Source organism: Amphimedon queenslandica, unplaced genomic scaffold (genome assembly GCF_000090795.2).
Source record: "Amphimedon queenslandica unplaced genomic scaffold, v1.1 AMPQUscaffold_13329, whole genome shotgun sequence".
NCBI classification, from domain to species: Eukaryota; Metazoa; Porifera; class Demospongiae; order Haplosclerida; family Niphatidae; genus Amphimedon; species Amphimedon queenslandica.
In genome coordinates, this window is record NW_003546435.1 from 41,649 (window position 1) to 68,209 (window position 26,561).

The 26,561-nt window shown below is 35.4% G+C and overlaps 10 protein-coding genes and 1 pseudogene across 11 annotated transcripts in view; 4 read left to right on the top strand and 7 right to left on the bottom strand.

The window, feature by feature from the left end:
* The window catches only part of LOC100633008 (DNA topoisomerase 2-beta-like), a 9,429-nt pseudogene extending 7,237 nt beyond the window's left edge, over window positions 1-2,192 (bottom strand).
* Window positions 2,193-2,512: 320 nt separating this feature from the next.
* LOC100632123 (glucosamine 6-phosphate N-acetyltransferase-like) lies at window positions 2,513-3,180 on the bottom strand. The gene has a single exon (XM_003387658.3). It carries the CDS (start codon window positions 3,134-3,136, stop codon window positions 2,540-2,542), a length of 597 nt encoding a protein of 198 aa, XP_003387706.1. The 5' UTR covers window positions 3,137-3,180; the 3' UTR covers window positions 2,513-2,539.
* A 174-nt stretch (window positions 3,181-3,354) lies between these two features.
* LOC105313288 (Krueppel-like factor 6) lies at window positions 3,355-4,455 on the top strand. The gene is made up of 2 exons (XM_011406584.2): window positions 3,355-3,539; window positions 3,598-4,455. Exons 1-2 carry the CDS (start codon window positions 3,411-3,413, stop codon window positions 4,285-4,287), a joined length of 819 nt encoding a protein of 272 aa, XP_011404886.1. The 5' UTR covers window positions 3,355-3,410; the 3' UTR covers window positions 4,288-4,455.
* Window positions 4,340-9,835, bottom strand: LOC105313290 (cell division cycle protein 27 homolog). 2 transcript variants are annotated; one of them, XM_011406585.2, is made up of 15 exons: window positions 9,760-9,835; window positions 9,637-9,712; window positions 8,341-8,485; window positions 8,022-8,147; window positions 7,469-7,970; window positions 7,323-7,421; window positions 7,161-7,274; window positions 6,416-6,487; window positions 5,889-6,048; window positions 5,664-5,836; window positions 5,463-5,615; window positions 5,192-5,400; window positions 4,885-5,131; window positions 4,767-4,841; window positions 4,340-4,658 (listed from the first exon to the last, which is right to left on the bottom strand). In XM_011406585.2, the coding sequence occupies exons 1-15, from the start codon at window positions 9,808-9,810 to the stop codon at window positions 4,452-4,454; spliced, it is 2,409 nt and encodes an 802-aa protein (XP_011404887.1). In that variant the 5' UTR covers window positions 9,811-9,835; the 3' UTR covers window positions 4,340-4,451. The 2 variants fall into 2 exon arrangements, with proteins under 2 accessions (XP_011404887.1, XP_019853835.1); XM_019998276.1 differs by having other exon boundaries at window positions 5,889-6,051.
* On the top strand, window positions 9,835-10,818 carry LOC100633136 (deoxyhypusine hydroxylase-like). Its single transcript, XM_011406582.2, has one exon. The coding sequence runs from the start codon at window positions 9,861-9,863 to the stop codon at window positions 10,704-10,706; it is 846 nt and encodes a 281-aa protein (XP_011404884.1). The 5' UTR covers window positions 9,835-9,860; the 3' UTR covers window positions 10,707-10,818.
* On the bottom strand, window positions 10,651-14,521 carry LOC100633262 (cell division control protein 6 homolog). Its single transcript, XM_003387666.3, has 7 exons — window positions 14,270-14,521; window positions 12,629-12,828; window positions 11,807-11,952; window positions 11,655-11,761; window positions 11,543-11,605; window positions 11,104-11,501; window positions 10,651-11,049 (listed from the first exon to the last, which is right to left on the bottom strand). Exons 1-7 carry the CDS (start codon window positions 14,484-14,486, stop codon window positions 10,822-10,824), a joined length of 1,359 nt encoding a protein of 452 aa, XP_003387714.1. The 5' UTR covers window positions 14,487-14,521; the 3' UTR covers window positions 10,651-10,821.
* A 59-nt stretch (window positions 14,522-14,580) lies between these two features.
* Window positions 14,581-16,097, bottom strand: LOC100631746 (ras-related protein Rab-5C-like). Its single transcript, XM_003387655.3, has 7 exons — window positions 15,983-16,097; window positions 15,650-15,743; window positions 15,501-15,584; window positions 15,302-15,453; window positions 15,130-15,252; window positions 14,990-15,083; window positions 14,581-14,936 (listed from the first exon to the last, which is right to left on the bottom strand). Exons 2-7 carry the CDS (start codon window positions 15,729-15,731, stop codon window positions 14,806-14,808), a joined length of 666 nt encoding a protein of 221 aa, XP_003387703.1. The 5' UTR covers window positions 15,732-15,743; window positions 15,983-16,097; the 3' UTR covers window positions 14,581-14,805.
* A 69-nt stretch (window positions 16,098-16,166) lies between these two features.
* On the top strand, window positions 16,167-19,195 carry LOC100633391 (calcium/calmodulin-dependent protein kinase type II alpha chain). The gene is made up of 18 exons (XM_003387667.3): window positions 16,167-16,259; window positions 16,307-16,329; window positions 16,379-16,650; window positions 16,699-16,793; window positions 17,114-17,173; window positions 17,220-17,274; window positions 17,319-17,384; window positions 17,439-17,511; window positions 17,563-17,668; window positions 17,714-17,892; window positions 17,946-17,987; window positions 18,031-18,111; window positions 18,158-18,296; window positions 18,348-18,409; window positions 18,479-18,576; window positions 18,627-18,721; window positions 18,772-18,880; window positions 18,928-19,195. Exons 3-18 carry the CDS (start codon window positions 16,583-16,585, stop codon window positions 19,022-19,024), a joined length of 1,425 nt encoding a protein of 474 aa, XP_003387715.1. The 5' UTR covers window positions 16,167-16,259; window positions 16,307-16,329; window positions 16,379-16,582; the 3' UTR covers window positions 19,025-19,195.
* LOC100631872 (protein transport protein Sec61 subunit beta-like) lies at window positions 19,018-19,668 on the bottom strand. The gene is made up of 4 exons (XM_003387656.3): window positions 19,580-19,668; window positions 19,481-19,533; window positions 19,322-19,429; window positions 19,018-19,270 (listed from the first exon to the last, which is right to left on the bottom strand). The coding sequence occupies exons 1-4, from the start codon at window positions 19,580-19,582 to the stop codon at window positions 19,183-19,185; spliced, it is 252 nt and encodes an 83-aa protein (XP_003387704.1). The 5' UTR covers window positions 19,583-19,668; the 3' UTR covers window positions 19,018-19,182.
* Window positions 19,669-19,672: 4 nt separating this feature from the next.
* On the top strand, window positions 19,673-23,721 carry LOC100632249 (syntaxin-17-like). The gene is made up of 5 exons (XM_003387659.3): window positions 19,673-19,907; window positions 22,860-23,016; window positions 23,060-23,199; window positions 23,253-23,339; window positions 23,402-23,721. The coding sequence occupies exons 1-5, from the start codon at window positions 19,719-19,721 to the stop codon at window positions 23,630-23,632; spliced, it is 804 nt and encodes a 267-aa protein (XP_003387707.1). The 5' UTR covers window positions 19,673-19,718; the 3' UTR covers window positions 23,633-23,721.
* LOC100633517 (la-related protein 4-like) overlaps window positions 23,589-26,561 on the bottom strand; it is a 16,863-nt gene continuing 13,890 nt past the window's right edge. The window contains exons 16-18 of the mRNA XM_019998277.1: window positions 24,862-24,915; window positions 24,102-24,296; window positions 23,589-24,056 (exon numbers count right to left, since the gene is read on the bottom strand). Coding sequence (XP_019853836.1) covers window positions 23,850-24,056; window positions 24,102-24,296; window positions 24,862-24,915 — 456 coding nt within the window. The 3' untranslated portion in view covers window positions 23,589-23,849. The remainder of the gene's footprint in view (window positions 24,057-24,101; window positions 24,297-24,861; window positions 24,916-26,561) is intronic.

Genomic DNA, 26,561 nt, shown 5'->3' on the forward strand with positions numbered 1-26,561 from the left:
CATATACATGTACCAAAATGTACACGTATATTCTTTTAGCAGCTTTAGTAGAGCAATTCACAAATATTGCGAGTTTTGTGACTCTTTCATTATCTGTCTACTCCTTGTATGGACCTCTACGACAGAGCTCTTTGCTGGAAATCATTGTTGGTCCACCTGCTGGTGATTATAAACCACACCCAATTCAATAAACATCAACTAAAATGGGTGGACTGGTGGAGGGTTCCAAGATACGGCAAGAAATTAGTTCTAAAAAGTACTGGTTAAAACAGCTCAAAAGAGACCATGGGTAACCGTAACGTTTTCAATCAACATATAGCATTTACATGTAGTTGGTATGGTAGATGCTGGTCGTGGGAAAAATCAAGAATAATTGCAGCTAAAATACATATCCTGACCTACAGTATCATGAATACACACTTTTGTTCTCCACTACTTAAAGGGTAACTAAAACAGTTTTTTGAGGTATTTATTTTATCAGCTTCATATGATTTCCTGAACTTAAGTGTGACAATTACCATTGTTCAAAAAATTTATTCACTGAGATAAGAGTTTCTGAAAATATCCTTTTACTTCCTGCCATGTTACTTCCAGTAGGTGGGTGCGGCTGGACGTGATATCCTTTGTGGCAGACTGGTGATTACTCCATTGCTGCATAGGGGAAAGTAATCCTTTATCCTCATGCCTTGTGATGTAGTACCACTAATTAAATGATTGAGATCATTAGCTCTCATTATTCTGAGCATGCAACTGCAAGATAATGTCATGATACCACAGGTAAGTGATAAGGTGAATCTTTTGTTATGTTGAGTCTTTTTCTTGCAGCTCCATGCTTAGAACAATGAGAGCTAATGATCATTAAATTAGTGCTACTACATTACAAGGCATGGGAATAAAGGTTATCATTTCCCCCAAAGCAGAAATGGATTAATCACCAGTCTGCCCAAAATGATGTCAGTTTCAGCCATGCCTACCGACAGGAAGTAACATCGCAGGAAGCAAAAAGAGCATTTTCAAAAGCTCATGTCAGAGAATATTTTTCCTTGAACAATAGGAGCTGTCAGACTTTAAATTATGTACATGTATTTGGTTATGAAAATTTCTCGCTACTCGGTAAATGTAAACAATGAGGAGGCACATTAAAATTTTGGAAAAGAATTTTAAATTATGAAAAGATTGCATATAAAAAATAACTTTTGCGGATTCGCAATGTTAGTGCCACGCCTTTAATGGCAATTGAAATTTTAGCGGATCTTTAATTTCGTGGTTTCATGCTAACCCGCAAAAATAGCTAAAGTTTAGCTCCTCAAAATTAAAGCACTATATGGTATTATTATTATAACTATAAACTGCTGTGCATGCCAAATGAAATACAATATACATGTACAAGTCAAGTAGTACATATAGCTAGTAATTTTGAAAGGAGCTTTTGGCTTTTTGACAGCCAGTTACCAAAATTAAAGCAGCATGTGGCACTGGCTACACATTTGCCAAATTTAAATTCACCAATCAGCAAAAATAAAAAAAACTCGCCAAAATTTTAATCCCAAAACTACCAGTTATGCATTAATAAAGCACTCATGTGAACATGTGACAGGAAAAAAAATGAAACTAATGGGAGGGGCCTTGCAAAGCTTAAAAATCAAAGCTAGCCAATATTAAACATCTGGTACAAATTTCATTAATTACCAATTTATAGGCCCAAAATAAATTCATGTTATTAATCCAGGCTACTTAAACATTTAAATTAAGTAGGTTTGGCTCATAACTTGATAAAAATAATGCAACCAAGAAGTGTGTTTGATTGAACTACCCATACCCCTACATGGGTCATAAGCAATCCACAGTGGCACACACAAAAAATCAATAAATATAAATGAGCATGTATATACATGTACTCACCTAATATTTCATCAAATATCTTGTACAGACCAGGAACATATGTAATCTGACGCTGCACAATTGCCTTCCTTTCATCATCATAGACCCACAAGAGGTCTGTTGCATCTTCCACTGAACCAACATACGAATCTGGCCTCAATAGTATCATACCTATAATAGTATATGTTCCAGTTGTGTTTTCTTTTGATAAATTCTTTCAACAGAAAGCCTCTTATTTGCTCCTTCGCTTATATCTAGAAAAGGCTAAGAGAGTTTCGTTTAAAAAGTTTTTGAGTACTTACAGAAGCCATTATATACCTATGACAGTGTCAACTCCACGAGGGGCCACGAGGCTATCGGCGACTTTCTGAGATACGCATGCGCAGAATAGTCTCTGTTGACAGATCTCTGCTTGCAGGCTATCTATCATGCTTGCATTCATTTTATGTAGCCATTTTTATCACTATGAATAATAATTAGATAGGTCTAGGTGTGGTGATTTCGAATTCAAAACCTCAGGATTTGAGTCCCACACTTTATTTGCTGTGGAAGGAATTTTAGATAATGTACTACATGTAGAACTGTGTGACCGAATTCCACTTTAAAACTGATACCACCCATCAAATTTTTACAGTGTTTAACTTTAAATTCTGGTTAATTAATCATAAAATCTTTTAGACATAAAAATGACTGATGTGTTCTCAAACTCAAATTTTTCATAAAATGGTTTCAATGATGGTAGACAGTCAAGACTAGTCTTGTAACACCCTAGTTTTTGACTCAGTACAGTTGCAGTTTCAACTATTAAATTTCCCAAATGCCGTCCTCTGTAGTTTGAATGAACTACTATATCTTCCACTCTACCACGTAAAGCAGTATTGTGAGTGAACTTCCTCTCTACAACTAAAGTACCAGACCCTACAATTATTGCATTGCTCACATCTTCAATGACCATAATGTAGTGTATGCCAGGACATTGCTTCATTGCGTCAAACTGTGCTTCAAATCGTTCCTTCGTAACATCACCAGTTCTGGTTAATTGTCCAAGTAATGTCATATAGCCCTTGTCGTAGTCATTTTTATGAAGTGACCGGAGTACTAGACCTGGTCCTGGATTTTTGATTGAAATACTGTAATTCATGTAACAGGAAAGGTGAGTACAATCTATTTGTTGGAGTACACTATCGTTAAATAAGACATCATCTTTGTCACAAATCCAATCCTTTAGACACCAACCAACTTCCTCTTTCTCCATTAAACCACGCCCAAACCAGTAAAACCACACCCATCATTTCTACAAGTCACGCCTCTTCGATCTTTCGATCGCCATCGATTATGTTGTTAGCGAAAACAACTGCGAAATTAACATTATTTATTACTCTTTAACAGAAATCATAATGCACACAGTGTGTGTGGTAGAAATATTTATAGTAACGCTGTAACTAAATATATCAGATTTCCTTAGAAGGTTATAAGCAAACTAGCCTCGCAGCAACTGCCGGCTTGCTCAGATCAATGCTTTTGCAGATATGAGTGGCTCCATTGTGTCAGCACAGACCTTGTATCCCCCACAAAGTATATTTTCAGAGGTGCAAGCAATTCACGATACAGGAGTGTATTATGGAGGAGCTGATGACCAAAGCGAGTTCAGAGGAACTGTAAGTTATGCATGATAGGTGGAGCTGCAACACTAATAAACAAATGTCTTTTTTGCAGCTAAACGAGGAGGAACCTATCAGTTTAGCATCTCTCCTTGAACTGCCATCAGAAGGGTTGATGAAAATAAATGATGCTAATCTGTTAGAAACCGTTTGCCCCCCTCCTATTGGAGCTGAGGAAGTCCATCACACCTACTACTCTTCTCCATCTCACCACTCCTCTGCTACATCTTCTCCACATGCTTCTTCAGTTCATGGTGACATTGGAGAAGCTTATGCAAGTGGAGGCAGCTTGTCTTCCTTGGTGCAGATAGTAAAACTCGCTCAAGACATGGGAGCTTCACAACCAGTAACATCACCAATCCCTGGCGGAGGAGCATTTCATTATGAACACACAAACAAGTCAGCTCAGAAAAATAAGGGATCTACAACAGGAGGAGCTCCATCACGTCGTCGTTCCAAAGAAGGCAAAAAATTTCACGAATGTCCACATGAAGGATGTGACAAGTTGTATAGCAAGACCTCTCATCTCAAGGCTCATCTAAGATCTCACACAGGAGAGAAGCCTTACAAATGTGACTGGGAAGGATGCAGCTGGAGGTTTGCTCGTTCTGATGAGCTGACTCGTCATTATCGCAAGCATACAGGCATTAAACCGTTCTCATGTAAGGTGTGCGATCGTACATTTGCCAGGTCTGACCACCTTACTCTTCACATGCGAAGACACAGCTCTTCTGACAAAGCATAACAATTATTATTCATTCGGCTGATTACATGATGTACATGTACACACACACTAATTAATAAGTTAGATAATTATGATTGATAACATCTCAATTACAATTATTATTATTATTGTACCATAATGCATTTTACACTTTTGTACATTTATTTTCAAAATAATAGTTAAAATCAATTGTCAGACAGTATGCTATCTTCCGCATGAGGAATAAAATCCTGGTCTGAAATTCCCTCAATATCATCTAATAACATAAAATGCTGAGAATGAGGCTTTACTAAAGCTACCCCAGCTATCATTCCACTACTACTGTGTGAGTAATCCATTGCCCATGCCATGTGAAGGACAGAGTCTTGTGGTCGTCCTAACTTTAGCAGAACCTATCATAACAGTGTGAAAAAGAAATGCTATGAATAACACTAAATGCCATTGAGTTCAACATAACAGTATTCACAATAAACAGTATCAAATATCAATCACTTCCTTACCCTGCTCAAAGATTTATAGAAAGATGGCTCCTTTGACAGAAATGTGTATAACTCATTAAGCTGTTTCAAAGATTCCTGTTAAGTTATTAATACACATTAACAAAAAATAACAACTCACATCATATTGCTCTAAAGATTCTAGTATTAGTGCTCTATGATATTTGGGCAAGTAGTTGGAACTGTTGCACTTTACAGCCTTTTCAATAGTACATAAAGCAGTACTGTGATGACCTTGCTTCTGCTGTATCATTGCCAACTGTGTATAAGCCATGGAACTACAAGCATTAAGTGACAATGCTCTTTTAATATTGACTTCAGCTAATACCCATTTCTCTTGCTGGAAATATAAGTGTGATAAACCATACCTAAAAAAACCAAACACCATAATAGATGTAATTGCTAGTAGATAAGTAATAGAGCAGTACCAGGCATTATAGTGACAAGGATCAATGTTAGTAGCTGCTTGGAAGGAAGTAAGTGCTTTGTCATAGTCCTTCACCAGTGTATATTCCAGCCCTAATAGTGTGTATGAATATGGTATACAAGGGTCTAGCTGGATAGCTCTCTCAAGGTAACGAATGGCAGCATCATGATCTCTGTAGTACTCCATGAGTGAAGACAATACACAAAATGTCTAAATACAATTAAAAATTTTAAATAACGAAATACATGTACACATGTCTATGTATTGCATACTTGAGGGCAAATTTTGTTAGATTCTTCCATTTCTTCAGCCAACAGGACAAGTTCATTTTCTTTTTGAAGATGCCACAAAGCTGATCCATACAAGTCCATGCCTTCATGACGGTGTGGATTCTGACAGCGGGCATCACTGAAGTATTGTGCAGCCTACATGTACGAGAAAAAAGTCTAAGATAAAGTAATTTGACCTCTTACTTTTATGAAATTCTCTTTAAGCATCATTGCTTGTCCTAAATAAATTAAAACCCTAGGTGAGCTACGATGAGACAATGGCAACTGTTGGAATAGATTGATAGCTTCCTGTGCCTTGTAATTTACTAAACACGAGTAAGCAGATCCTAGACTTTGCAATAAAAGCAAAATTTTTTCTAATAATAACAAGAAATGATATTAATTGAGACATCATGAACAATTGCTTACTGCATGAAAATGGTGCAACTTCTTCAGGTATGATGTTATCTTCCATTTTTTCATCATCTTCTTTCACTTCTTCAGACTGGGGTTTATTCTCATCAACACCATATGATGATATATGAGATCTTTTCAAAACATTTCTTGTCAAGTTAGTACTAATAGCTCTCTGCTAAACAAAACAAAATGTCATGTTTTGATCAATGGTTGATTCCAATAGCATTGAACTAAGAGCATGAAAACACATTTAAAAACGTTTACATGTACATGTACATATCAGTACATGTAGTTGTCAAAGTGCTTACAACTGTTACTGAATTTTCAAATTTATTATCAATGTCCATAATTTTTACACATACGTTGTACATGTACATGTATTCAGTCCAATGTGTTAGCTAAAGACCATACAGTTACAAAGTTTTATTACATTTTTTGTTACATAACTAATGCATGAACTACAGTAACTTTATACAAGCAGGAAAATAAAAACAAATCTCAAACTAAAGTAATACTGATAATTATAACATTTTATGAACCTTTTTGCCAATAACAGAAGGATTTTGAATTTTGCCAGTTGGAGCCTTTGCCCTGGATTTGGTTCGAGCAACCTACATAAATAAGTGGCTAAAATAATTAAATCAGTTATTTCAAACAATATGAACATCAGCGATAAAATATACTTGTTCAAACAAATCACCCAATAAATAATTTAAATTAGGGTAAAAGTTTTTATTTTGGCAATTACAAATTGAGATTGGAATTAAACAGTCAATATTAATGGTGTGCTCATTATTAATTATTGAAAAATGTTTTATGGAAAAATTTCAAAATTGTTACAGCATCACATAAGAATGAAGTCATTAATTTTACACAAAATTGGGTAATATAAAACAATAAAAGTGACCTAGACAATCAAACAAATAAAATAGCTACCGATGTATGATTTATTAACAACAAAAACAAACATTGATAAACTATGATGGTGCATTGTATTTCACCAATAGGTGCATTGTGCATCTTGCCAATCTCAGTCGGTTGATGTCAAATAAAATTTAACACAAAAAAATGTTAAAGTGTATCTTGGTTGCCAACATCATTTTCACACAGTATTAAAAAATTCATATGGAGGATGATATTTAGAAAGCTAATTTCGCTACATACAATCTGGTAAAATTCCTTTATTTTGCAAATCATCAAAAATCAATGAAATTTTGCATCTTAAAAAATAGCCATACAGAATCCATTACACTACAAGAAAAAATACAATAATAAAACACATACAGTTAATGGAGATGGAATAATTTCAGGACGATGTCTTGAGAATGCTAAACTGCTGGGCGACTTTCCAATTCCACAAAGCCTTGCACTTCTACGTACCTGATGAGAAGGAATTTCCTGTAAAAAAGTAAATGCTATCATTGTATGTGTATCAAATATAAGTACTTGTAATGTAGGTAACTCGTAATTAACATCAACTGGAGACTCGGTCGTATTTGCGACAGGTAATAAATGCGCATCAGCTTCTATTTCCTGGCTACTAGCCTATAAATAGAAATGAAATGAATAATAATACAGTTGATAGGACTTACTTGTTTAGTTGCTAGTTTAGTATGAGGGGTATTATGAGAAAGGGACAGACAATAATCAGAAGTAGGTTGATTTGTTGAAGGAGTAAAGTTGAGTGCTCTGGGTGATACCTGTCCAGCAGGGACCTTCTCAGAGTCAAAATGAAGTGTAGTAGCCAGGCACTGCAAAGCGGGGGTAGATGAAGCAATAGCCTTACCAAGAGCTGAATTATCATACAACTCAGGTGTTACATAGCCTCCAGCATCAGAGGGAGTAGTCACTTGAATAGCAGGTTTCCCTGATAAGTTATCGAGAGGTCGATCAGGGACTAACATTTGATTATCAGGTTGCTTGTAATGCTGTCGCTGGTGTAGAAAGCTTGGAACTTGATTGCTATCAAAAACATCTGTTGCTATAACACCTCTCTGCAGTTGACACAGGCTCTCAAAGGCAGACCAGAGGAAAGGGTTGTAGTTTAATGCTTGCTTGTATGCTTCACAAGCTTCCTCGGTCAAATGCAATTTTCTACAATAAAGATACTGCGATGATGTACATGTGGTTGTATATGATACTAACCTGTTTAAATCTCCTAAAAGTAAAAATGCTACTCCAGCTTCATTATTAAATTTATCTACAATAAAATTTTCATTGCTCTCTGCAATGCACAATAAACCTCTAAGTCGTAATAATCCATCCTGGTATCTACATGTACAGAAATACAAAGCATCAAGAATATCTTTTAATTGTGTACTATATGTAATTATAGTGAGAAATCTAATTTGACATTTGGCATACATACACATGTATAAACAATTAGTTGCATTAGACACATAATTTAAGTGCATCCATAATCATAACAAAATGGTAAAGCAATTTAACTCTAATTTTTACTTACTCTTTTAATTCTAAACAACATCTTGCATAAAGAAGAACACACTGAGAGTCACTTAAATAATTAGAAAGAAGATACTGGGCTTGTTTCAATCTTCCCAATCGATATAAACAAACAGCTAAAGTATAGGCACTATCAGAAGTCTTTTCTGAAACAAAAACAATAGCAAAAATTAATAAAAATTATTGTAAATCACAATTTAACATAATAATAGACAGAAAAATTAATAGATACATTTAATTAAATATTTTGCAGTGTGCTAATTTCGCTTAAGCATCCATGTCAAATTCTAAAGGCACCAGATGAATGCAACATTCATTGATTGCTTTTGGATAAACTTTGAAAATTCCAATGTTAATGGGAATTACCATATAAGTGGTTTTTTTCGAGGGAAGTATATTTCAAGAAATCTGCTAAAATTCCAATTTGCAGATTTTAATTTCGCAAATTAGTCAACTAGTCATTTTTGACAAAATTTGGCCAAATTCCAGTACAGGGTGCTTAATTAAATTTTGAAGCAACTCTAAAAATTTGTAAAAAATTCAATTTGGATCTCAAACTTGCCACATAACGTCAGAACATGTATACATTATGTATCAGAAAAATTATAAAAATGAAAAATTCTCTCCTAGTCATTGTTGACAAAATTTGGCCAACTCCCTATACTAAGTATAGGGTCTTTGGCCGAATTTTAGAGCAACTTTAAAAATTCGTATATCAGTTCAAACTTGCTACATAGCATACATGTAAGTACATGCATAATGTATCAACAAGTTATTTAAATGGAGAGTTTTTTTACGTAAACAATGTATAACTCTACATGCAGTACAGTATAGGTACAGTGTACAACGCACATAGTATCATTATGGAACTCTTCAGCCTTATTCAATAAAAGGTTAGGGATCTCCCATTATTATACAAATTATTACACATTGTACATGTAGATTATTTCTTATTATTTTATGGACAGGCTAAAACTATTACATGCTATACTCAATAATTCTCCCATGAAATACAATGGCATATTTTTTACATACATTTCGTGAAATATTCTTGTAAGTTTTGCAAAAATTAATGCTGGGTATTACCCTCCCACTTTCTCATAGATCCACCACTAAAGTCCTCCATTCATAAATTAAGTTGTCAAATCATTAATCTCTCATTATTTATTATAAATTTTTGTACAATAAAATATTCCATTGTAAAAGTAGTAAGTGGACGGTACATCTTATAACCAACCAATCCATACTAAACCACAATTAACTATTGTTAATACAGCCAGGACCACCCCTCACTTACTTTCTGAATGTAACATCTCAGCTAAAAAGAGAGCATCAGATACACAATGCTGCTGCAGTAAATAATTGACAGAATTCTAAAACAACAATTAAAAAATACAAAAAATTAGATAGATCTACTCACAAAAATAGTTGTGTGATCTGACACATCCATAACCAACTCCAAAGTGGCCATCTTGATTCAGTGGGCATTAATTAGAAAGCACTACTGACACAAGTGACAACATGGCCAACGAAGAAATTCTGAACAACACAGGGAAAACACTTGCTGAGAGATTTCGGGCGTTATTTACCTTGAGAACACAAGGAGGAGACGCAGCTATCAGGGCTATTTCACAGTGTTTACTGGAAGAATCATCTGCTCTTTTGAAACACGAATGTGCTTATTGTCTTGGCCAAATGCAGGACTCCACTGCCTTACCTGTGCTAAAGAGAGTTCTATCAAACGTTAATGAAGAGCCAATGGTACGTCATGAAGCTGGGGAAGCTTTGGGTGCTATAGGTGATGCATCGGCTATCCCGTTTCTGAGTAAGTATCTGAATGATGACTCCCCAGCAGTTGCAGAGACTTGTGCACTAGCAGTAGAGCGTTTACAGTGGCTAAGTGACAAAGATTGTGGGAGGTTTCGTGACAACAATCCGTACCTGTCGGTTGATCCAGCTCCACCTACTAATAATGGCTCTGTTAAAGAATGGGAGGAACAATTAAATAACAGGTCATTGTCTCTGTTCTTGAGGTACCGTGCTCTCTTTGCTTTGAGGAACAAAGGTGGAGTTGATGCAATTAAAGCATTGACCACTGGATTTAAAGATGAAAGTGCTCTCTTTAAACACGAGATAGCTTATGTATTGGGTCAAATGCAAGACCCAGCAGCTATAGAAGCACTGAAACAAGTTCTGGAGGATACATCCCAGTGTCCTATGGTTCGTCATGAATGCGCAGAAGCTTTGGGCTCAATTGCAACTAAAGAATGTCTTCAAGTATTGACAGAGTATTGTGAAGACCCTGAACGTATTGTGAGCGAGAGCTGCTATGTTGCTTTGGATATGTATCAGAATGAACATAATTAATGCTGAATAATAATAATAATAATAATAATAATAATATGTATGTCCATGTTTAATATTATATTGACTGAGTTATAATAGTGTTAATAGTGATCAATCTAATCACAGATAAAAATGTTTAAAATCCTTTATCTAATACTGCTGATAACAGTGCCTGATCCTTTAATATGTGTGCAAGTTCTGACTCTTCATAATGTAAACTGACTTTATGAAGTAATACCTCCTTTCCTCGTTTAATTGTCACTATACTTTGTGCCTCAAGCATGTTCACTAAAGAAACAAATTCACTTTGACTTTCAAAACGAAGCTCTTGTTTCTTACAAACTTTCACATAAGTACTATAGAGCTACATAATACAATGAGTCTGATGATAGCCTTAAAATTGAAATGAACTACTTACTTTTCCAAGAGGGACGTCCTTGCTTGACTTTCCTCTTGTTGCAAGTAAAAGGGAACAAGCTATCAATTTTTGTTGCAATGGTATACTCCCTGCAACATCAGCCCTCTTCACTGTTCCACCATACACTTCCTCAATAATTAAAGAAACATGGCTGATGTTCACTTTATTCTTTTCACTACTTTCCTCGGATTTCATCTGAGACTCAAACAATTCAACAGCTCGGCGACAAATATCAAGTGCTTTTCTTGCATCACCATGTGCGGCTGCAACTTTCCTAGCACAAAATTGTAGTGCCATGCTATCTATCATTGAAGAAGTCTCGGGGCTTAAGCGATCTTCCAAAATGAGCATGATTTCATCTTTTGTGTATGGAGGGAAGATTAGTAGGTCTGGTGTAGCTAAAGACAAGATTATAGTGTAAAAAAGATAATTGACTTACTGTGTGGGTGAGCTTTCAAACGTGGCAATAATCTGTCAGTTAAGTCCAAAGAATTTGCTATTCCTAATTTAAAGTAAAAAATATCATACTGTTAATGTAATGAAATTCTTGCCAATTAAGATAAGGCATGAGTTTGGAAGACTCGGCCACTCAAAGAGTTTATATAATATTTCTTGTCCACGACTATCCAGTTGATCAATCTCATCTAAAGCTAGCAAACTGAGGGCAAGTACACAAAATATCTTTACAGCACATTACACTTACATCATATTCTCGGATGATGTGATGTGTTCTATAATAACCTTTTCTGAGCCCTTCTTTAGACCTAGCTCAGAGGCTATTTTGTTAAAAATACTTTGAGGAGTGGTCAAGGTCATACAGTTTAAAATGATGGTATCACTTCCATTGTCCTAAAATCAAGACAGATGTACATGTATAAGTATAATACTAGACAAATGTAAAACATTAAGGGGCTCAGCCCCCTAGCCACGCTATATTTTAAAGGTTATATGGTATAGAGCTACATTATTGTACATGTACATGAGTAAATACAGTAGTTTGTAAGTTTGTAATGAAGTTATCATGCTTGGAAATACAAATTTTCTTTATCAGTTTATCACATTCTGCAGCAAAAAAGTTGTGTTGGAAGCCAGAGACAGTAACTGCAGTCATAGGTTATGTCAGTAGTTGTGGAGGCTTTACAAGCTCACAACTGTGGCATATCTGCCTTCTTAATCTTCCTTGCTGTATTTGGAAAGTAGTAGAGACTTCTCTTGCATTCTTGCTGACTCAAGTGAGTGACTTGTAACTTATAAGGTCAAGAACATGAAGAACAATGAAGAATTGATAGCTGGCGCCATTTTATTTCACTGTAACCACGCCCGTTTTCAAAGAAGATTAAGATTAGGTTATTAAAATAGGAAAATTTTCATATGGATAAATAGGGGTGACGTACGTGTACAAACAAACAGACAGACAAACATACTCTACTCGAACTAGTGGGCTTCGCCCAATGATTGATATGAAATTCGGATTGTATTCTCACAAAGTTAAATTGCTATTATTATGCAAATGAGAATTGTGTACCTTTATTTGATCCAACAGATACATCAGAGTAGCTGTTTTACCCGTGCCTGGGGGGCCAGATACATACATAGCTCCAGGACTATTGGACTCCATGTGTTTGTGTAAAAATAGTTGCATATGATCGATTTCTTCATCTCGACACATAAGATGAGATGGTAAACTACTGTGAAAGGCAGATTTAGCCTTCTCCAACACAGTATCTATACAAAGAACGTTATTAATGAAAAATTGTTTCATATAAACACATTGAAATTACTGAATAAATGGAAATGCTTAATTTAAGGGACAAACCTTGTACACAATACATACATGTACATAACTTAGTCATCAGGGTTTCCCAAAGAACACCTTGTGTCAGTGGACTGACAATTTGACATACAATCCCCTGACAATCCTCATGTCAGTAGAGCTGAGGATATTATTTCCAAAATGTCCCCATCATTCTTTCCCATTATTCCCAATATATTTGCCTATTATTCCTATTATTATTATTCCAAAGTATTTTTAAAATAAACAAAATGACTATACAAATTTGCCTCATTCAATGTTCATTATGCTGTAACATAATAAGGGCACTTCAATTAAGCCTTGTAAAGCACAAGGTGTGAGACAAGATTTACTAAGCATTCGGCCACACCTACTGGCTACTGCACAATTTTACAATAATTACCCTATTATTCAATTAATCTTTTTTATCTGGGAATAAAATCCTCAGGCTTACATGTCAGTGGATTGTCAAGTTTCACAAAAAATGGGCCAAATATTTCCACAAAAAATCACAAAGAGAGAATTCTTCACATTATACATATTTTTAGGTAGTTTAAAAAATTTAAGCTGATTCCAATCAAAATTAAATTTTTATGAATTTTTGATGTTGCTCAAAATTGGGCAAAAAACTGTGTACTAAGTTCACAGTCTTTGACAGAATTTCATCAAAAATGACAACAAGGGAAATCAGTATCTTTATAATTATTCTGATATACATGTACACGTATGTGTACATGCTATGTCAAAAGTTTGAGCTGATTCTAATAACTGGACTTATTATGAATTTTTAATTTGCTATGTCAAAAACGACTGAGAGATAAATCTCCATTTTTATTACTTTTTCTGATGCATACAGTATACATGAAGCTGTGTACAAATTTTGAGCTAATTACAATCAAAAAATTTCTGTGAATTTCTAAAGTTGCTCAAAAGTCAGGCAGGCCAAATTTAGAAAAGATGGCTAGGAGAGAATTCATCAAAAAATAATAATGTGTACATGTCCTTATGTTATATTTAAAATTTGAGTTAATTCCGATGAAGCTTGGATTTTCATGGATTTTAACAATGCTTAAAAAATTGGGCCAATTGCCTGTGCTACATGGATTTTGGCCAAATTTTATCAAAAAATGACTGGAAGAGAATTCTCTGTTTTATAATGTTTTAAAACATACATGTAGATGCAATTATGTTGTGTATAAAGTTTGAGCTGATTCAAATCAAAATTAGATTTTTAATGGATTTTAAAAGTTGCTGCAAATGCTATGTACTGCATCATAATTTTTGTCAGTTCATGAAGCATGCTGTTTAGCTCACTTAGCATATTAATCATTATCTTGAGTATGTACTATGCATAAAGAAAGCAATACAAATTACCATTTTTGTCTTTCTTGGTTGGACTGGCACTTTTATGTGTCACAGAACTCGCCTGCCTTCTCTTTCTAGCAGGAAAGTCAAGTTTCTTCTGAGATGATTTTTCCGGCAAGGGAATGACATTCTTTTCTACTAGTACCCTCTCTTCTTTGAGTCTTCCAGAACGTCTAGGTTGAGTGGACTCAAACTTTAAACTCTGTCTGCTCCTCAAAGAAGACATGTTAGGGGGTGTGATGTACTGAGAATCGAGGGGTTGGACTACTGAAATTTGATCCCAGCCCGCGATGATGTTATGCGCATGCGCAATACTTATGTTACCATAGAGACGATGACTTTTATAATACAAAGACATAGTACAAAAACAGCATTTTAAATAATCTTGAAATATACTACAATTAGTGCTGGTTGAACAGACAATTACATTATGACACTCACAAAATAATTAGTTTAATAATATTGCCATAGCGCTTTCCTAAGATTATAACATCAGAAACATTAACACAGAGTGGTATATGCAAGCACAGAACAGTAGAAACACATTAAGACTTTGAGCAGCAGCCTCCTCCGCCACCACTGTTCGTATCCTTCTCAATGTCCACCACACGACCCCGACCACCTGATTGTGAACCAACACGTTGTTGTCCAGGATCTGTCTTTGGCAGTTTCTTGGCTATAAAGGTATACAAATAGTAAAGAGAGAATAAGAAGTGATTCATATTATACCAATCGCTAAAAAGATTTCATTGACGTTCATTGCAGTTTTTGCGGAAGTTTCCATAAAAAGCAAACTATTCTCCTCAGCATATGCTTGAGCATCCTAAACAAATGGATTACCTTGTTGCTGAAAAACTGGACATACTTACATCATATTCCACCATCCGTTTACTAGCCAGATCTGCCTTATTGCCTGCTAAAGCAATAACTATATTAGGACTTGCTTGACGTTGTAACTCCTTTACCCAATTCTTTGCCCTTGCAAATGTGTCCTACAATAAAAGAACATTAACAGGAAGATACATCAGTCGTCTAGCTCACTTGATTGGTAATATCATAGACGACAATAGCAGCCTGAGCTCCCCGATAGTACATGGGAGCTAAACTGTGATATCTTTCCTGACCAGCAGTGTCCCAGATTTCAAATTTAACAGTCGTGTCATCAAGATTTACCGTCTGAGTTAAAAAAGCAGCTACACAAAAAGACAAGTGATGCAAAGCAAAATTACAAAACGATTACCTCCAATAGTACTCTCTTGATACTCATGAAACTGTCCTTTTACAAATCTTAATACTAAACTGGATTTACCAACAGCAGATTCTCCTGATGTAGCATGAACACAGTGACAGCGTAAAATTTAAAAGACAAAATTTAAAACATAAACATACCTAATAGTACAAGCTTGAACTGACATATCTTTTCTCTTGGAATACCATTTGGACGTTGAACAGCTCCAGGTCTTGCTGCCATCTCTCTAAAGTACTGTTGATAAACAAAATGCTGATGTCACACAATAGTAAAAGGAAAAGTTAAAAGCTGGCGTTCAGAAAAGGTTTAAGCCAACCATAAAGAATACCAACCATAAACTAAAGGGCCCAAAGTGGCATTCACAGTCGAGTGCGTCTATGAAATGAGTTGTGCCACGCCCGTTGCTCATAATGACAAATAGCGATATTAAAACCATCAACTGGAAACATAAATTTACTGACAAAGGAACATACCTTACTTCTGAAGATTTAAAAGCCCGTGAAAGGTGTAACAGGCGAGATAACAGGTAACCAAAAGTCCTCACTGTTTGATAAACGAGAAAGAGGAACAAACAAAAAATCACGGGACAATATACGGGAATGGACGGACATCTAAACTACGGATAGCTTGATCTAGTACGCATGCTCAGCACAAGAACCACCTGACACACTCGAAGAACACATTGTGATATTCCATTAATTGTCTTGAGTGTAGAAAAGCAGAGGTTTTCCCATCGAAATGAGAGATAAGGTATTTGGTTTAAAGTGAATCCTTCTCATAATTCTTATTTTATGTAGTGGAAGAAGAAGAGGATGCGAAGGTATGTTGCTTGATAAGCTATTATAATTTGACTCTCTTACTTTTTGTAGGCTTAAAAGAAAGAGGAGAAAGATGCGTGCTCGTTCTAAGTAGTGACAAAGTCAACGTCTTTGCTAATTATTAGTGATAGATACTACTAACAAAACAATTTTTTGTTTTAATAAAAAATGTGGATTAAAATTGCTTTTATGGGAGTGGTTTGGTGAAATTTGCCACGAACGATTTTAATAGCGTTGAGTTGCCTTTCATTGACGATGTCGTCCAGCCCTGGCAAGGAAAAGATCTTCTCAGAATTGTACGACCTGAAAGAAGATTTGGGAAAGTAAGTATTGCTAATAGAACATTGACATCTTTTTAACAATCAATCTAGAGGTGCATTTAGTATTGTTAAAAAGTGCATTGGAAGAGAGGATAAAATTGAGTATGCAGCGAAAATAATCAACAAGAAAAGATTAACAGGTCGAGGTAGGTTGTAGAACTAGATAACCCTTAAAACTCATAGAGACAAAGACAGCAGATTGTTTAATCAACGCTTGACAAATTTTAATCCCGAATCTTTAGTACCCCGGTACTCATACTCAGATTTTTACTTTTTGTTGGTGTGAGATTTGAGTGAGATCCAAAAACTTTCTAGTTTCTTCACTATATTTATTGTGTATAGTCATTTGTGACTTGTTTGTAAGCATTATTTTGTTTAAGTGAGGAATGTCAACTGATGATGAGTTGTGACATTTTTGGTTGTACACTATGACATGTACCTGTTTGTGTACCTTTAATTAATTTAGATATTTCAAAGTTACAGAAAGAAGAAAAAATCTGTCGTCAATTGCAGCACCCCAATATAGGTTAGTTGTAATCCTAAACAAAAATGCAAATGCATTAATTTTATAGTTTTGCTACATGATGTTATTTCTGAATCTTTCACTCATTATCTTGTCTTTGAACTGTGAGTTATATACAAACAACAATCTAATCAACTTCATTCATTAGAATTACTGGAGGGGAATTGTTTGATGAAATAGTGGCCAGAGAATATTATAGTGAGAGTGATGCCAGGTATCATTATGACGCATACATGTAGGTGTAACATATCACTCCATATTCTTATAGTCATTGTGTACAGCAAATTTTAGATGGAATTGCCTATTGTCACAGAATGGGTATTATGCACCGGGATCTGAAAGTACTAAAGAACAATGTTAAGTTGTTATAACAATTTTTACACTTTTGTTAGCCTGAAAACCTACTATTGGCAAGTAGAGCCAAGAATGCTGCCGTAAAGTTAGCAGATTTTGGTTTAGCTGTGCAACTGGAAACTCCTGATCAAGTTGAATGGCATGGTTAGCATTTAACACTAGTATGCATTTGATTTTATTTATTTTTAGGATTTGCTGGTACCCCAGGATATCTTTCACCAGAGGTTATAAAGAGAGAGGCTTATGGAAAAGCTGTTGATGTTTGGGCTTGTGGTGTTATCTTATATATATTATTAGTTGGGTACCCTCCTTTTTGGGATGAGGACCAAAAGAGGCTGTATGCACAAATTAAGATGGGTCGTTACTCAGTTAGTTATGATAGCATTTACAATATATATTGATTCTATTTTTATAAATACAGTTTCCTTCTCCAGAATGGGATTCTGTTACAAAGGAAGTTAAAGTAATGTTGCAATGAGTTTTGACTTCTATTTATTGTGAGATAGGAATTGATTTCACTCATGTTGAATGCAAATCCAAAGAAAAGAATTAAAGCTGAAGAAGCGCTTAGAAATCCTTGGATATGTGTATGTATAGCTAAGTTGTTACTATTATATTGTTCATAATTTTTAGAAACGAACTGAAGTTGCTTCTAATATTCATCGTCAGGCAACTATTGCTGGTCTGAAGAGGTTTAACGCACGAAGGAAACTTAAAGGAGCATTTTTGACTTCTTTAATTGCAGTTCGCACGCATAATGCTGCTACTTTTGGTATGTGTATTTAGTTACATGTAATTTGATAAGTACAATAATTACTTTTAGCTTTGAAAAAAAAGGAACCAGAAGTCAAGCCCCAGTCTGATGTTGTATCTTCGACTGTACCAGTATGTTGCTAGCAATAGCTTCATTAGCTACAAAAAAATAATGCTTATTAATAATACTTATTATAATAGGAAATTCCAGTTGCTGAAGATGAGACAACAGACGAAGTTATGAAAGCGCAGCAAGCTTTGCTAATGGCTATCCGTTGTCGTGACTATGAAGCTTATCAGTAAGTATCATTGTGTAATCGTTACATGTATTTTTATGTTATTATTGTAGAAAGTTGTGTGATAGTCAAGTTCTTAGTTTCCTGTCAACTGGTGGTTGTCGTCTTTTGACTGGAGTTGAGCATCACAATTTTTTCTTTGCTAATGGTATTAATTGGTATTTTAGAATGATAAGCCTCACTTTCATATTTTTGTAGTTCCTCCTTACCCAGCAGAGAACATCACAATGATTGAACCACATGTTCAATTCTTGGGTGACAATGCTGCCTATATTTGCTATGTCCGCCTTAGTCAACATGTAGACAAGTGAGTAAGATGTTGTCATTCAATACTATAATAATCATTATTCTTAGAACTGGCCGTGCTGGATCAAGCGAATGTAAAGAAACATGCATTTGGGAGAAGAAAGAAGGTCAATGGAAATGTGTACACATACATACTTCTTCATGAACTATAGAGCAGTTGTTTTAGCAAATCCTAGCTACAGTTACATTTATCAGCAGTACAATGTACAAAGAAGTAGTTAGGCTTTATTTTTTTTAATCATAGTTTTATTTTAGTTTCAAAAATTAATATTAGCCCTATATGAAGTTATGTACATTGGTCTGTTAAGATCTTGTATACTTGCCCCAAATGTGTAGCAGAAACACAACGGCAATGAATAGGAGACTCATCACTAATACTGGAACAGGACCACTACACAAACAAATATCACTATCTGCCACTTGAGTAATTAATTTTACTTACATTTGAATGCCCGGTGAGTCGTCCCCACTGTAAAATTTGAACATAGACCCAGCACCCCCTGCAGTAGGCTGTCTAGCTCTTACTCCACTTGATGGAGCACTGACACGTCTAACAGATTAAAAACTAAAATTACTATTGTTACTGCTATGTTTCTCTCACTTTCGAGCCCCAGCACGAGGTGACTTGCTTCCTACAGATTTACCACCAACAGCCTATTATAAGAGATGAAAAATGAACATAAAGGTATATGACTCTTACCATTTTTCAATGAAAATCAATTGTTACACCACTACACCAGACAATAATTCTAATTCTTTACACAATACACAAAGCTTCCGTTGGGCGTTAATTAGAGCTATCAAGTAAACACTAGAGAGGGAAACACCATTGCACCGTAATGGTGGATTTGGAGGAAAGAGTAAAATTGAGAGTACTTGGAGATCGTGTTGAGCAGTTGACTGGCGTGATTGTACCTACCTGTTTAAATCAATTACAGCAACATGGCCGAAACATTCAGCAATACCAAGAGGAAGAAGAATGGGAATCACTCAAAAGAGAAAAGAGGAATGTTTCAAAGACTATAAGAGTAAGTACATAATGAGAAACTCTGTGGAAATAGATGTATACTCTCTAGTAATTACACAATATTATATGGGCAGGATGATGTTTGAGTTAGGATTTTATTTTGCAAATAATTATGGCATTAGTCGAGTAGAACTAGAATATAATGGTACAAGTGGGGATTTGCTAACAAATTTTACTCTGCTCCAATTAACATAATTATTGTGCCAAATGACCAGTTTTCATCAGAATTATTCTTATTGTATATTTCTGGAGCAAATTGGCACAAATGGTAGTGTACATATTTGTCAGCCAATCACCATGAAGCTGGAAATAATTGCTAGAATTTAAATTGGCTTTTTGTTATTATAGTTAATAGGGTGTATCAACAGCTCATGCCTACACCAGCTCCACATACATTAAATTTGGTACAAAATTATGATATAAGTCCCACAATAATTTCTAGCTACAGGTGTATGGGAAACTAGGGCAACAATTTGGCTTGTTGAAATGTACAAGGTAATACATGTATAAGGCTAAAAGCTTAGTTAACTTACTCCATTGCAAGTGAGGATTACACCGATTACTTATTCTGATAAAGATGAATTGTAATTGTTGTTACTTTTAGTTGGCTAGTTTAATCTGGAAGTGAAATATTTAGCTCAGTTATACATGTCATTACTAACTCAAAACACTGAATTTTAGGAGTAGTGTGTTAAATATAGAAGTCATCCGTACTGGCCTTAGTAGTCCCTTCGCTTTGACGAGGTGACTAGCCTTACTGTATAGCTTAAAACTCTCAAGGTTGAAAACTTCAGCAAATTTCGCAGTTTAGGGCTCAAACACAAAAGTTTTTTATTGCAAAAAGTTAAAGGTTGTGAACAAGTAGGCATGGGCTTGCCTTAATTAAGTGAGCACATGTGTCTTAAAATTGGTCTCACATAGCCAGACCATTCCCCAACCTATATTCATTTGGGTGGACTGCGATCTAATGACTGTAGGCTAAGGAATGTTCTGGTTGCACAAGGCTGTCTTAAAATGGCCTCTATTAGCTGTACCTCAAAGAAAGAAGACCAAAACATTCTTGCAGTCATGCTTTTCATTTGCCTGATGCTATGGGAGCTCTCTGAATCTTCTAGTATAGAGCTACTAGCCACCCCACACTCTCTATACAATGGACCTGGGTCATTTGTGAAAGTTTTAATTGTGAATACCCATGTAGCGAGAAATTTTCGTGACCCAAAATTTGGTGGATCCATCAAAAAATCAATTTCGTGGCTTTAATTTTTGTGGTTTTCTACTTTTTGGCCATCTTGAACTGTATTAAATTGATTTTAGGGCATTTTATTTTTGTGAACTTTGAAAAAAACGTGAAATCGACAAAAATTTTGGGCCACAAAAATTTCCTGCTATGCGGTATATCTCTTTTTACTCATTCGCGAAAGTTTTACCCGTGAAAGTTTTGAGCTGTATGGCATTTTTTTGCTTCTGAAAAAGAAAATTTCTGAATTATTTTCATCTTATGATTTATCATGCCTGGGTGAATATCACAAGTCTTTGTCTATTGGGAGCTTGATTGTGTGTCTAATAAATTTTTCACCATCATGAAATTGATGATGCTTTCTGCACTGTATTTGAATGATGTCAGTGATGCTGTAATTGACCCATTTAAGTGCTGGACAAGTTAATATTATTTTGTGAAATGGTTATAAATTGGCTTTGTCTTTCTTTTATCACCTTCTACTACTCTAGCACTTTTTTTTACCTATCTTGGCTTGTTAATTACAAATATTAAGCCCAACATACACTACAGGTAGCATGTTGCCAGCCTTTGATCTTTCTTTCAACCTTGTTGAAAGGAATAGAAAGGTTTCCTATTCAAGGCATTATGTTGCTTGACGACATCAAAGCATATGATTAAAGGCTGGACAAATCTTGAAAGTAACATTGTTGAATGTTGTGTATGTTAGGCTTCAAATGCCTTTAAAATGTATTGAAAGATTCACTTACATGTAATACCGCAAGCTTGTAACAATTTTTTGGAGTGTTACAATTTTTGACAAATTGCTAAATTTTTGATTATTGGTGTGTTTTAATTAATTCTGGTGATTTTGTGTTCCAGTGAGCACTTGCACAAAAGTTCACAAGGGTGGCTTAATTTTACATGTATTTCCTATCAAAACACTTGATTCTCCAAAATCCCCCTCTAAAATTAATAGCTTTTTGCCAATGTTACTACACTGACATATAGTTAGATTATACTGTCACACAATATGAAAAATTAAAGAGGTTAAGAACTTACCAGGGTTCCATTGGTATTAGTACTTGTGTATGTATCTGTATTGTAGCATCGGGACCACTACTATATGTGATACATATATTGAAATTTGGTATTGAATTGATGTACCATAAATCCTTAAATAAAAGCTGCATTTGAATAAACGCCGGGGTAGCAATACAATTTAACTATAAATATGCAGCACCAGCCCAGGAATGAATGAGTAGTATAGTGGATAATGCCTGAAGTTGCAGAAGGTTAAAGCGTGAGGTTACGGGTTCGAACCCCGTTCTGGGCCTAAGTTTTTTAAATTTTTTATATATTTTTTGAGGTCCAAATACCATTTTAGGAAATAGATGCCCGGGCTTTTATTTAAGGAAATACAGTATGTGTGACTGTGTGTGTGTGTGTGTGTGACTGCCACACAGGTGCAGCAGTTACATACAATGTAGCACAATGGTGGCCATGCATTCCATGGCATTATTCCATTACAGTTCTACTTTTAGTTTCTAATCATTCTATCACATACTGATTTATGTACATACAAGTAGATGTATATAGTGGCATTGGTATACACGTAGGTATCTGATTGGTATAAGTATTAGTTGTAAATAATATAAAATCAATTCCAACTACTCATAGTTTCTGAGATCTTCTGACTTTATTTGTACATGTTCACCTTACCTTTGTTATTTTTAGCAATTACGAACTCATATTCAAGAGTTGGATGATGTTAAAGGACAAATTACGGAAGAGGATCACTCTGATCTGGAATTAGCTATCAAACCAACTCAGGAAAGAATAATAGAGAGTATCATGGCTTTTAAGCATTTGGATCCAAGCGTAGTCATGATTGGTATGCTACTGGTCACTAATAATAAAATGATTATTCCTTTTAGATGATACTGTACAAGAGCAAGACTATGTTGCTTTATGTAAAGGTGGAACGGCTGAGGTTACAAGTGAAGTTTGGACCGAACTTAACAGAGAATTGGAAGAATTACAAGAACTGAGTACTACACTGCTTGAGCACGTCAAAGTATGATTAAATCTACATCAGCTTACAAGTGATTGTAATCTATAACATTTTAGGATCAACACGAGATAGTTGACAGACTGGAAGTACAAGTAAATGAAGCTGAAGATTATGTTCATGGATCAATGATTACAATTCAAAAGGTAAGGTGAATAATCATTCTTGTGAATATTTTACATGTATATGGAATGAACCCTTTGTGTAGATGGCAAGAATCAAGGCAATGATGTTACCAGTAGGAGGAGCACTAGTGGGAGGGATTGTTGGAGGAGTAATGGGTGGTCCAGTTGGTTTGTTAGCTGGAGCTAAAGTGGGTACTGTAGTTGCTGTAGCAGGGGGCACAGCTGGTGCTGTTGGTGGTGGCATCATTGGATATAAACGTGGACAGAATATTAAGGGAACGGTTGATGATTTAACACCAAAGAAAGAACAATAATAAATATAATTCAACTTCAACACACACAACCATACACACTGAGAGTTGATGTATAATTATTTTAACAGAAATATTGTGATCACAATAAAGTTCATGCATAATTCACTCCAAAGCTAGAATATAATTTAAAACTAATAAATAGTCAAGAAGATCTCTATGATACAATGTTATAAACTTAAAGAAAAAAGTAAAAAGAAATACAAAGAGGGAACAAATTTTAGGAGGAAGTAGTTTGGACAGGAAGAGGAGAGACAGGAGATGATGAATCAGATTCACTACTAGCATCATTAGGAGAAACTGGTGGCGGGCTTGATGGTACATTTAATAAAGGTACACTTTCACTTGTACTACTACTGCTAGTACTTGGCTTCATTTTCTTTCCTGCCATCTGTGCATAGCTTTTTCTCTCAGATTTAAGCTCGTCCTATAATTCATTGTAACAACAACTAAATTACAGTCACACCACTACCTTGTCATCATCTCTGCTCTCATCATTTGTAGAAGTAGGGGCTGGAGTTGACGATGCTGTATTAGTGCTATTGACTTGTTTAGGAAACTGCTTTGGGTTACGTGTGGTGTTACTGCTGCTTTTCCGTGAATCCCTGTGTCTATTTCGTCCTCCACTAGTGCCTTGATTACGACTAGATGGCATATTACGAGGTGCCTATGTAAAAATTATAAAAATAAAACCAGCTAAATTTATTGTGATAACTAAAATGTTGCTGATTACTCCAATCAATTTACTTGTTATAATATTATAACTATACGATCTTATTAAAAAAAATACTCTCAATTGTATGAAACAATGTTAAAGGTGGAGTTTGTAATTGCAGGTATATTCTGTGACAAACTCAGTGGAAGGTACCTAATGGATTTGCAGACTATGCTAGACATTTAGGTACAACAGTTAAATACCCAATTATAAATGTACTGTATTAATAGAAAGCTGCTAAAACTTTACAGGACAACACATAATCACACACAAAGCAACTACTGTATAGCTAGAAAATTTGGTGGAGTAAAATTTTGGTGAATTTGGCAAATAGAGGTTTATTTGCCAAATTTTCGTCTCCAATTTAATAGGGGTCCATAGAAGCATGCACAGAGTTAAAATTTTGCCAAAATTTTAACCTCCGAACAGCTTTTAAAGTCAATTTGCCAAATTTTAACACTCCAAATTTCTAGCTATAATGGTACATGTATAATCAAACAGGGTATCATTCAATTACATTGTGCCTTGGATTGCTTGTCTCTTTTTCACCAGTCTGTAATGATGATGAAGCCTATAGCAATAAAATAGAAAGGATAATAAAAACAAAGTCATTGTTTGGCAATGGCCAGTAAACAATTAATTAATTGGCCTCTGACTCATTTATACCATTAACATGTACATGGGCAAAAGAGCTTCAACTTTTCTCTTCCTCCAATCAAACCCTTTTAAAATATTTTTCACTACTTCAGGTAAAAATAAGTGAGCAAAAATATGAACCACTCATGAATAATTCACTGTGATGTTTTGATGACCAATGAGGCATTAAAATTATGTAAATTCTAGGGCCGAGCCGGGGCCAAGAATGTGTACACATTCGTTTTCACAAATTGTGATTAAAATTAAAAAAAAAGCTATTATTGCTGATAATAGTAATAGAAAAAAGGCTACAGGCTCTTCTTAATGTCAGACAGATCACAACCTGCTCTCAGTTCCAGAGAGAACCCACTGCTTTTGACAGGATCAGTGGCTCAGATGGCAGAACTTGAAAAGGAACATGTACGTCACATCCACTCAATGAGTTATAGAGCTTAGGGGGAGAAGTAGAGTAGATGGTTACTCTAATAATAGTTGGTGGTCGTCGGGGTGGTGAGCTACCCTATACATGGAAATTTGAGGGCACAGAGGGGTAATTCTTAGCATGTGAGTGTACGTACAATTAGAACTTATTACAGTATTGTTGCAAATGTGAATTATAATTGATGGCGATTCTTCATTATTTCAAAAGAGCATCTGTTCACTCTGCTGAACCAAGAAAAGAAGAGGCATCTTCTTGCCCAGTCCTCAAGGTGCGCTGAGTGCCTTTGTGCCTCCTAAATCTATTGCCTTGGCCAATGAAGAAGTAAACTCAGAACTTAAAAGACCAACAAAAGGAAACGGGAAGAGTACAATGTGTATTTATGCCTCACGTTGAACTTACAGACAAGAGAGTTGGATATTACTGAATACTCTAAGTCACAAGAGATTGGATATCAATTTGCAGCTGCATTTGCCTTACTACGAAAAGATCCAACCTCTTCATAAACTTTACTGTGAGAAATTGAGAAATCTTCTTGCCCAGTCCTCAAGGTGCGTTGAGTGCCTTTGTGCTTCCTAAATCTATCGCCTTGACAATGAAGAAGTGAACTTAGAACTTAAAAGACCAACAAAAAGGAAACAGAAAGAGTACAATGTGTATTCAGAAGAAGAGAAGGTGAGGATTTCCCAGAGAGCTGCTGAGATGGGGGTGACTAACACAGTCAAGCATCATAATAAAGGAGACTTCTCTAACAGATAATTGAAAGAATGTACCATCCGTACTTGGATGAACCAAGACAAAAAGGAGTTAGCATCCAGAAAGTATACATGTACATGCAGGAATGGAAATGATCCTCTCATGGAAGTGAGTAACTCAGTATCAAGAAAAAGAGGAAGGCCTTTATTGTTGGGAGATAAGCAGCTTCAGTTGTAAACACTCATATCGTAATAGCAACTGGAAAGGGGATAGTGAATGGCTATGATAGAACTTGCTTGAGATAAATGGTGGTCATATAGTCCCTATAGGGTGCTAAGTTCTGCAAGTAATTATTGCATTACGGTATCTACCCACACTCATGATTTGGATGGCAAGATACAGTGTAGCTACATGGGGAAACGAGGAACAAGAGGCCTTCGTGGCTT

Bases quoted from the DNA above. Each gene is read 5' to 3' on its own strand.
- LOC100632123 (XM_003387658.3), bottom strand. From the start codon at position 3,136: ATGGAGAAAGAGGAAGTTGGTTGGTGTCTAAAGGATTGGATTTGTGAC.
- LOC105313288 (XM_011406584.2), top strand. From the start codon at position 3,411: ATGAGTGGCTCCATTGTGTCAGCACAGACCTTGTATCCCCCACAAAGT. The intron at 3,540-3,597 runs GTAAGTTATGCA...TCTTTTTTGCAG, and splicing joins AAAGCGAGTTCAGAGGAACT to CTAAACGAGGAGGAACCTAT.
- LOC105313290 (XM_019998276.1), bottom strand. From the start codon at position 9,810: ATGGCCACTTTGGAGTTGGTTATGGATGTGTCAGATCACACAACTATT. The intron at 6,052-6,415 runs GTTCATAAAATG...TGTTTTGTTTAG, and splicing joins CTTCTGTTATTGGCAAAAAG to CAGAGAGCTATTAGTACTAA. The intron at 5,837-5,888 runs GTAAGCAATTGT...TGTTATTATTAG, and splicing joins AGTTGCACCATTTTCATGCA to AAAAAATTTTGCTTTTATTG.
- LOC100633136 (XM_011406582.2), top strand. From the start codon at position 9,861: ATGGCCAACGAAGAAATTCTGAACAACACAGGGAAAACACTTGCTGAG.
- LOC100633262 (XM_003387666.3), bottom strand. From the start codon at position 14,486: ATGTCTTCTTTGAGGAGCAGACAGAGTTTAAAGTTTGAGTCCACTCAA. The intron at 11,606-11,654 runs GCAAGAATTTCA...ACTTTAAATTAG, and splicing joins CTCATGCCTTATCTTAATTG to GAATAGCAAATTCTTTGGAC. The intron at 11,502-11,542 runs GTAAGTCAATTA...TCTTGTCTTTAG, and splicing joins TTTGAAAGCTCACCCACACA to CTACACCAGACCTACTAATC.
- LOC100631746 (XM_003387655.3), bottom strand. From the start codon at position 15,731: ATGGCAGCAAGACCTGGAGCTGTTCAACGTCCAAATGGTATTCCAAGA. The intron at 15,585-15,649 runs GTATGTTTATGT...ATGCTACATCAG, and splicing joins GTTCAAGCTTGTACTATTAG to GAGAATCTGCTGTTGGTAAA. The intron at 15,454-15,500 runs GTAATCGTTTTG...CTTTTTGTGTAG, and splicing joins TCAAGAGAGTACTATTGGAG to CTGCTTTTTTAACTCAGACG.
- LOC100633391 (XM_003387667.3), top strand. From the start codon at position 16,583: ATGTCGTCCAGCCCTGGCAAGGAAAAGATCTTCTCAGAATTGTACGAC. The intron at 17,988-18,030 runs GTAATGTTGCAA...ATTGTGAGATAG, and splicing joins CTGTTACAAAGGAAGTTAAA to GAATTGATTTCACTCATGTT. The intron at 18,722-18,771 runs GTATTAATTGGT...ATATTTTTGTAG, and splicing joins CAATTTTTTCTTTGCTAATG to TTCCTCCTTACCCAGCAGAG.
- LOC100631872 (XM_003387656.3), bottom strand. The intron at 19,430-19,480 runs GTGAGAGAAACA...TTAATCTGTTAG, and splicing joins CCTCGTGCTGGGGCTCGAAA to ACGTGTCAGTGCTCCATCAA. The intron at 19,271-19,321 runs GTAAGTAAAATT...TTGTTTGTGTAG, and splicing joins GACTCACCGGGCATTCAAAT to TGGTCCTGTTCCAGTATTAG.
- LOC100632249 (XM_003387659.3), top strand. From the start codon at position 19,719: ATGGTGGATTTGGAGGAAAGAGTAAAATTGAGAGTACTTGGAGATCGT. The intron at 19,908-22,859 runs GTAAGTACATAA...TGTTATTTTTAG, and splicing joins ATGTTTCAAAGACTATAAGA to CAATTACGAACTCATATTCA. The intron at 23,200-23,252 runs GTATGATTAAAT...ATAACATTTTAG, and splicing joins CACTGCTTGAGCACGTCAAA to GATCAACACGAGATAGTTGA.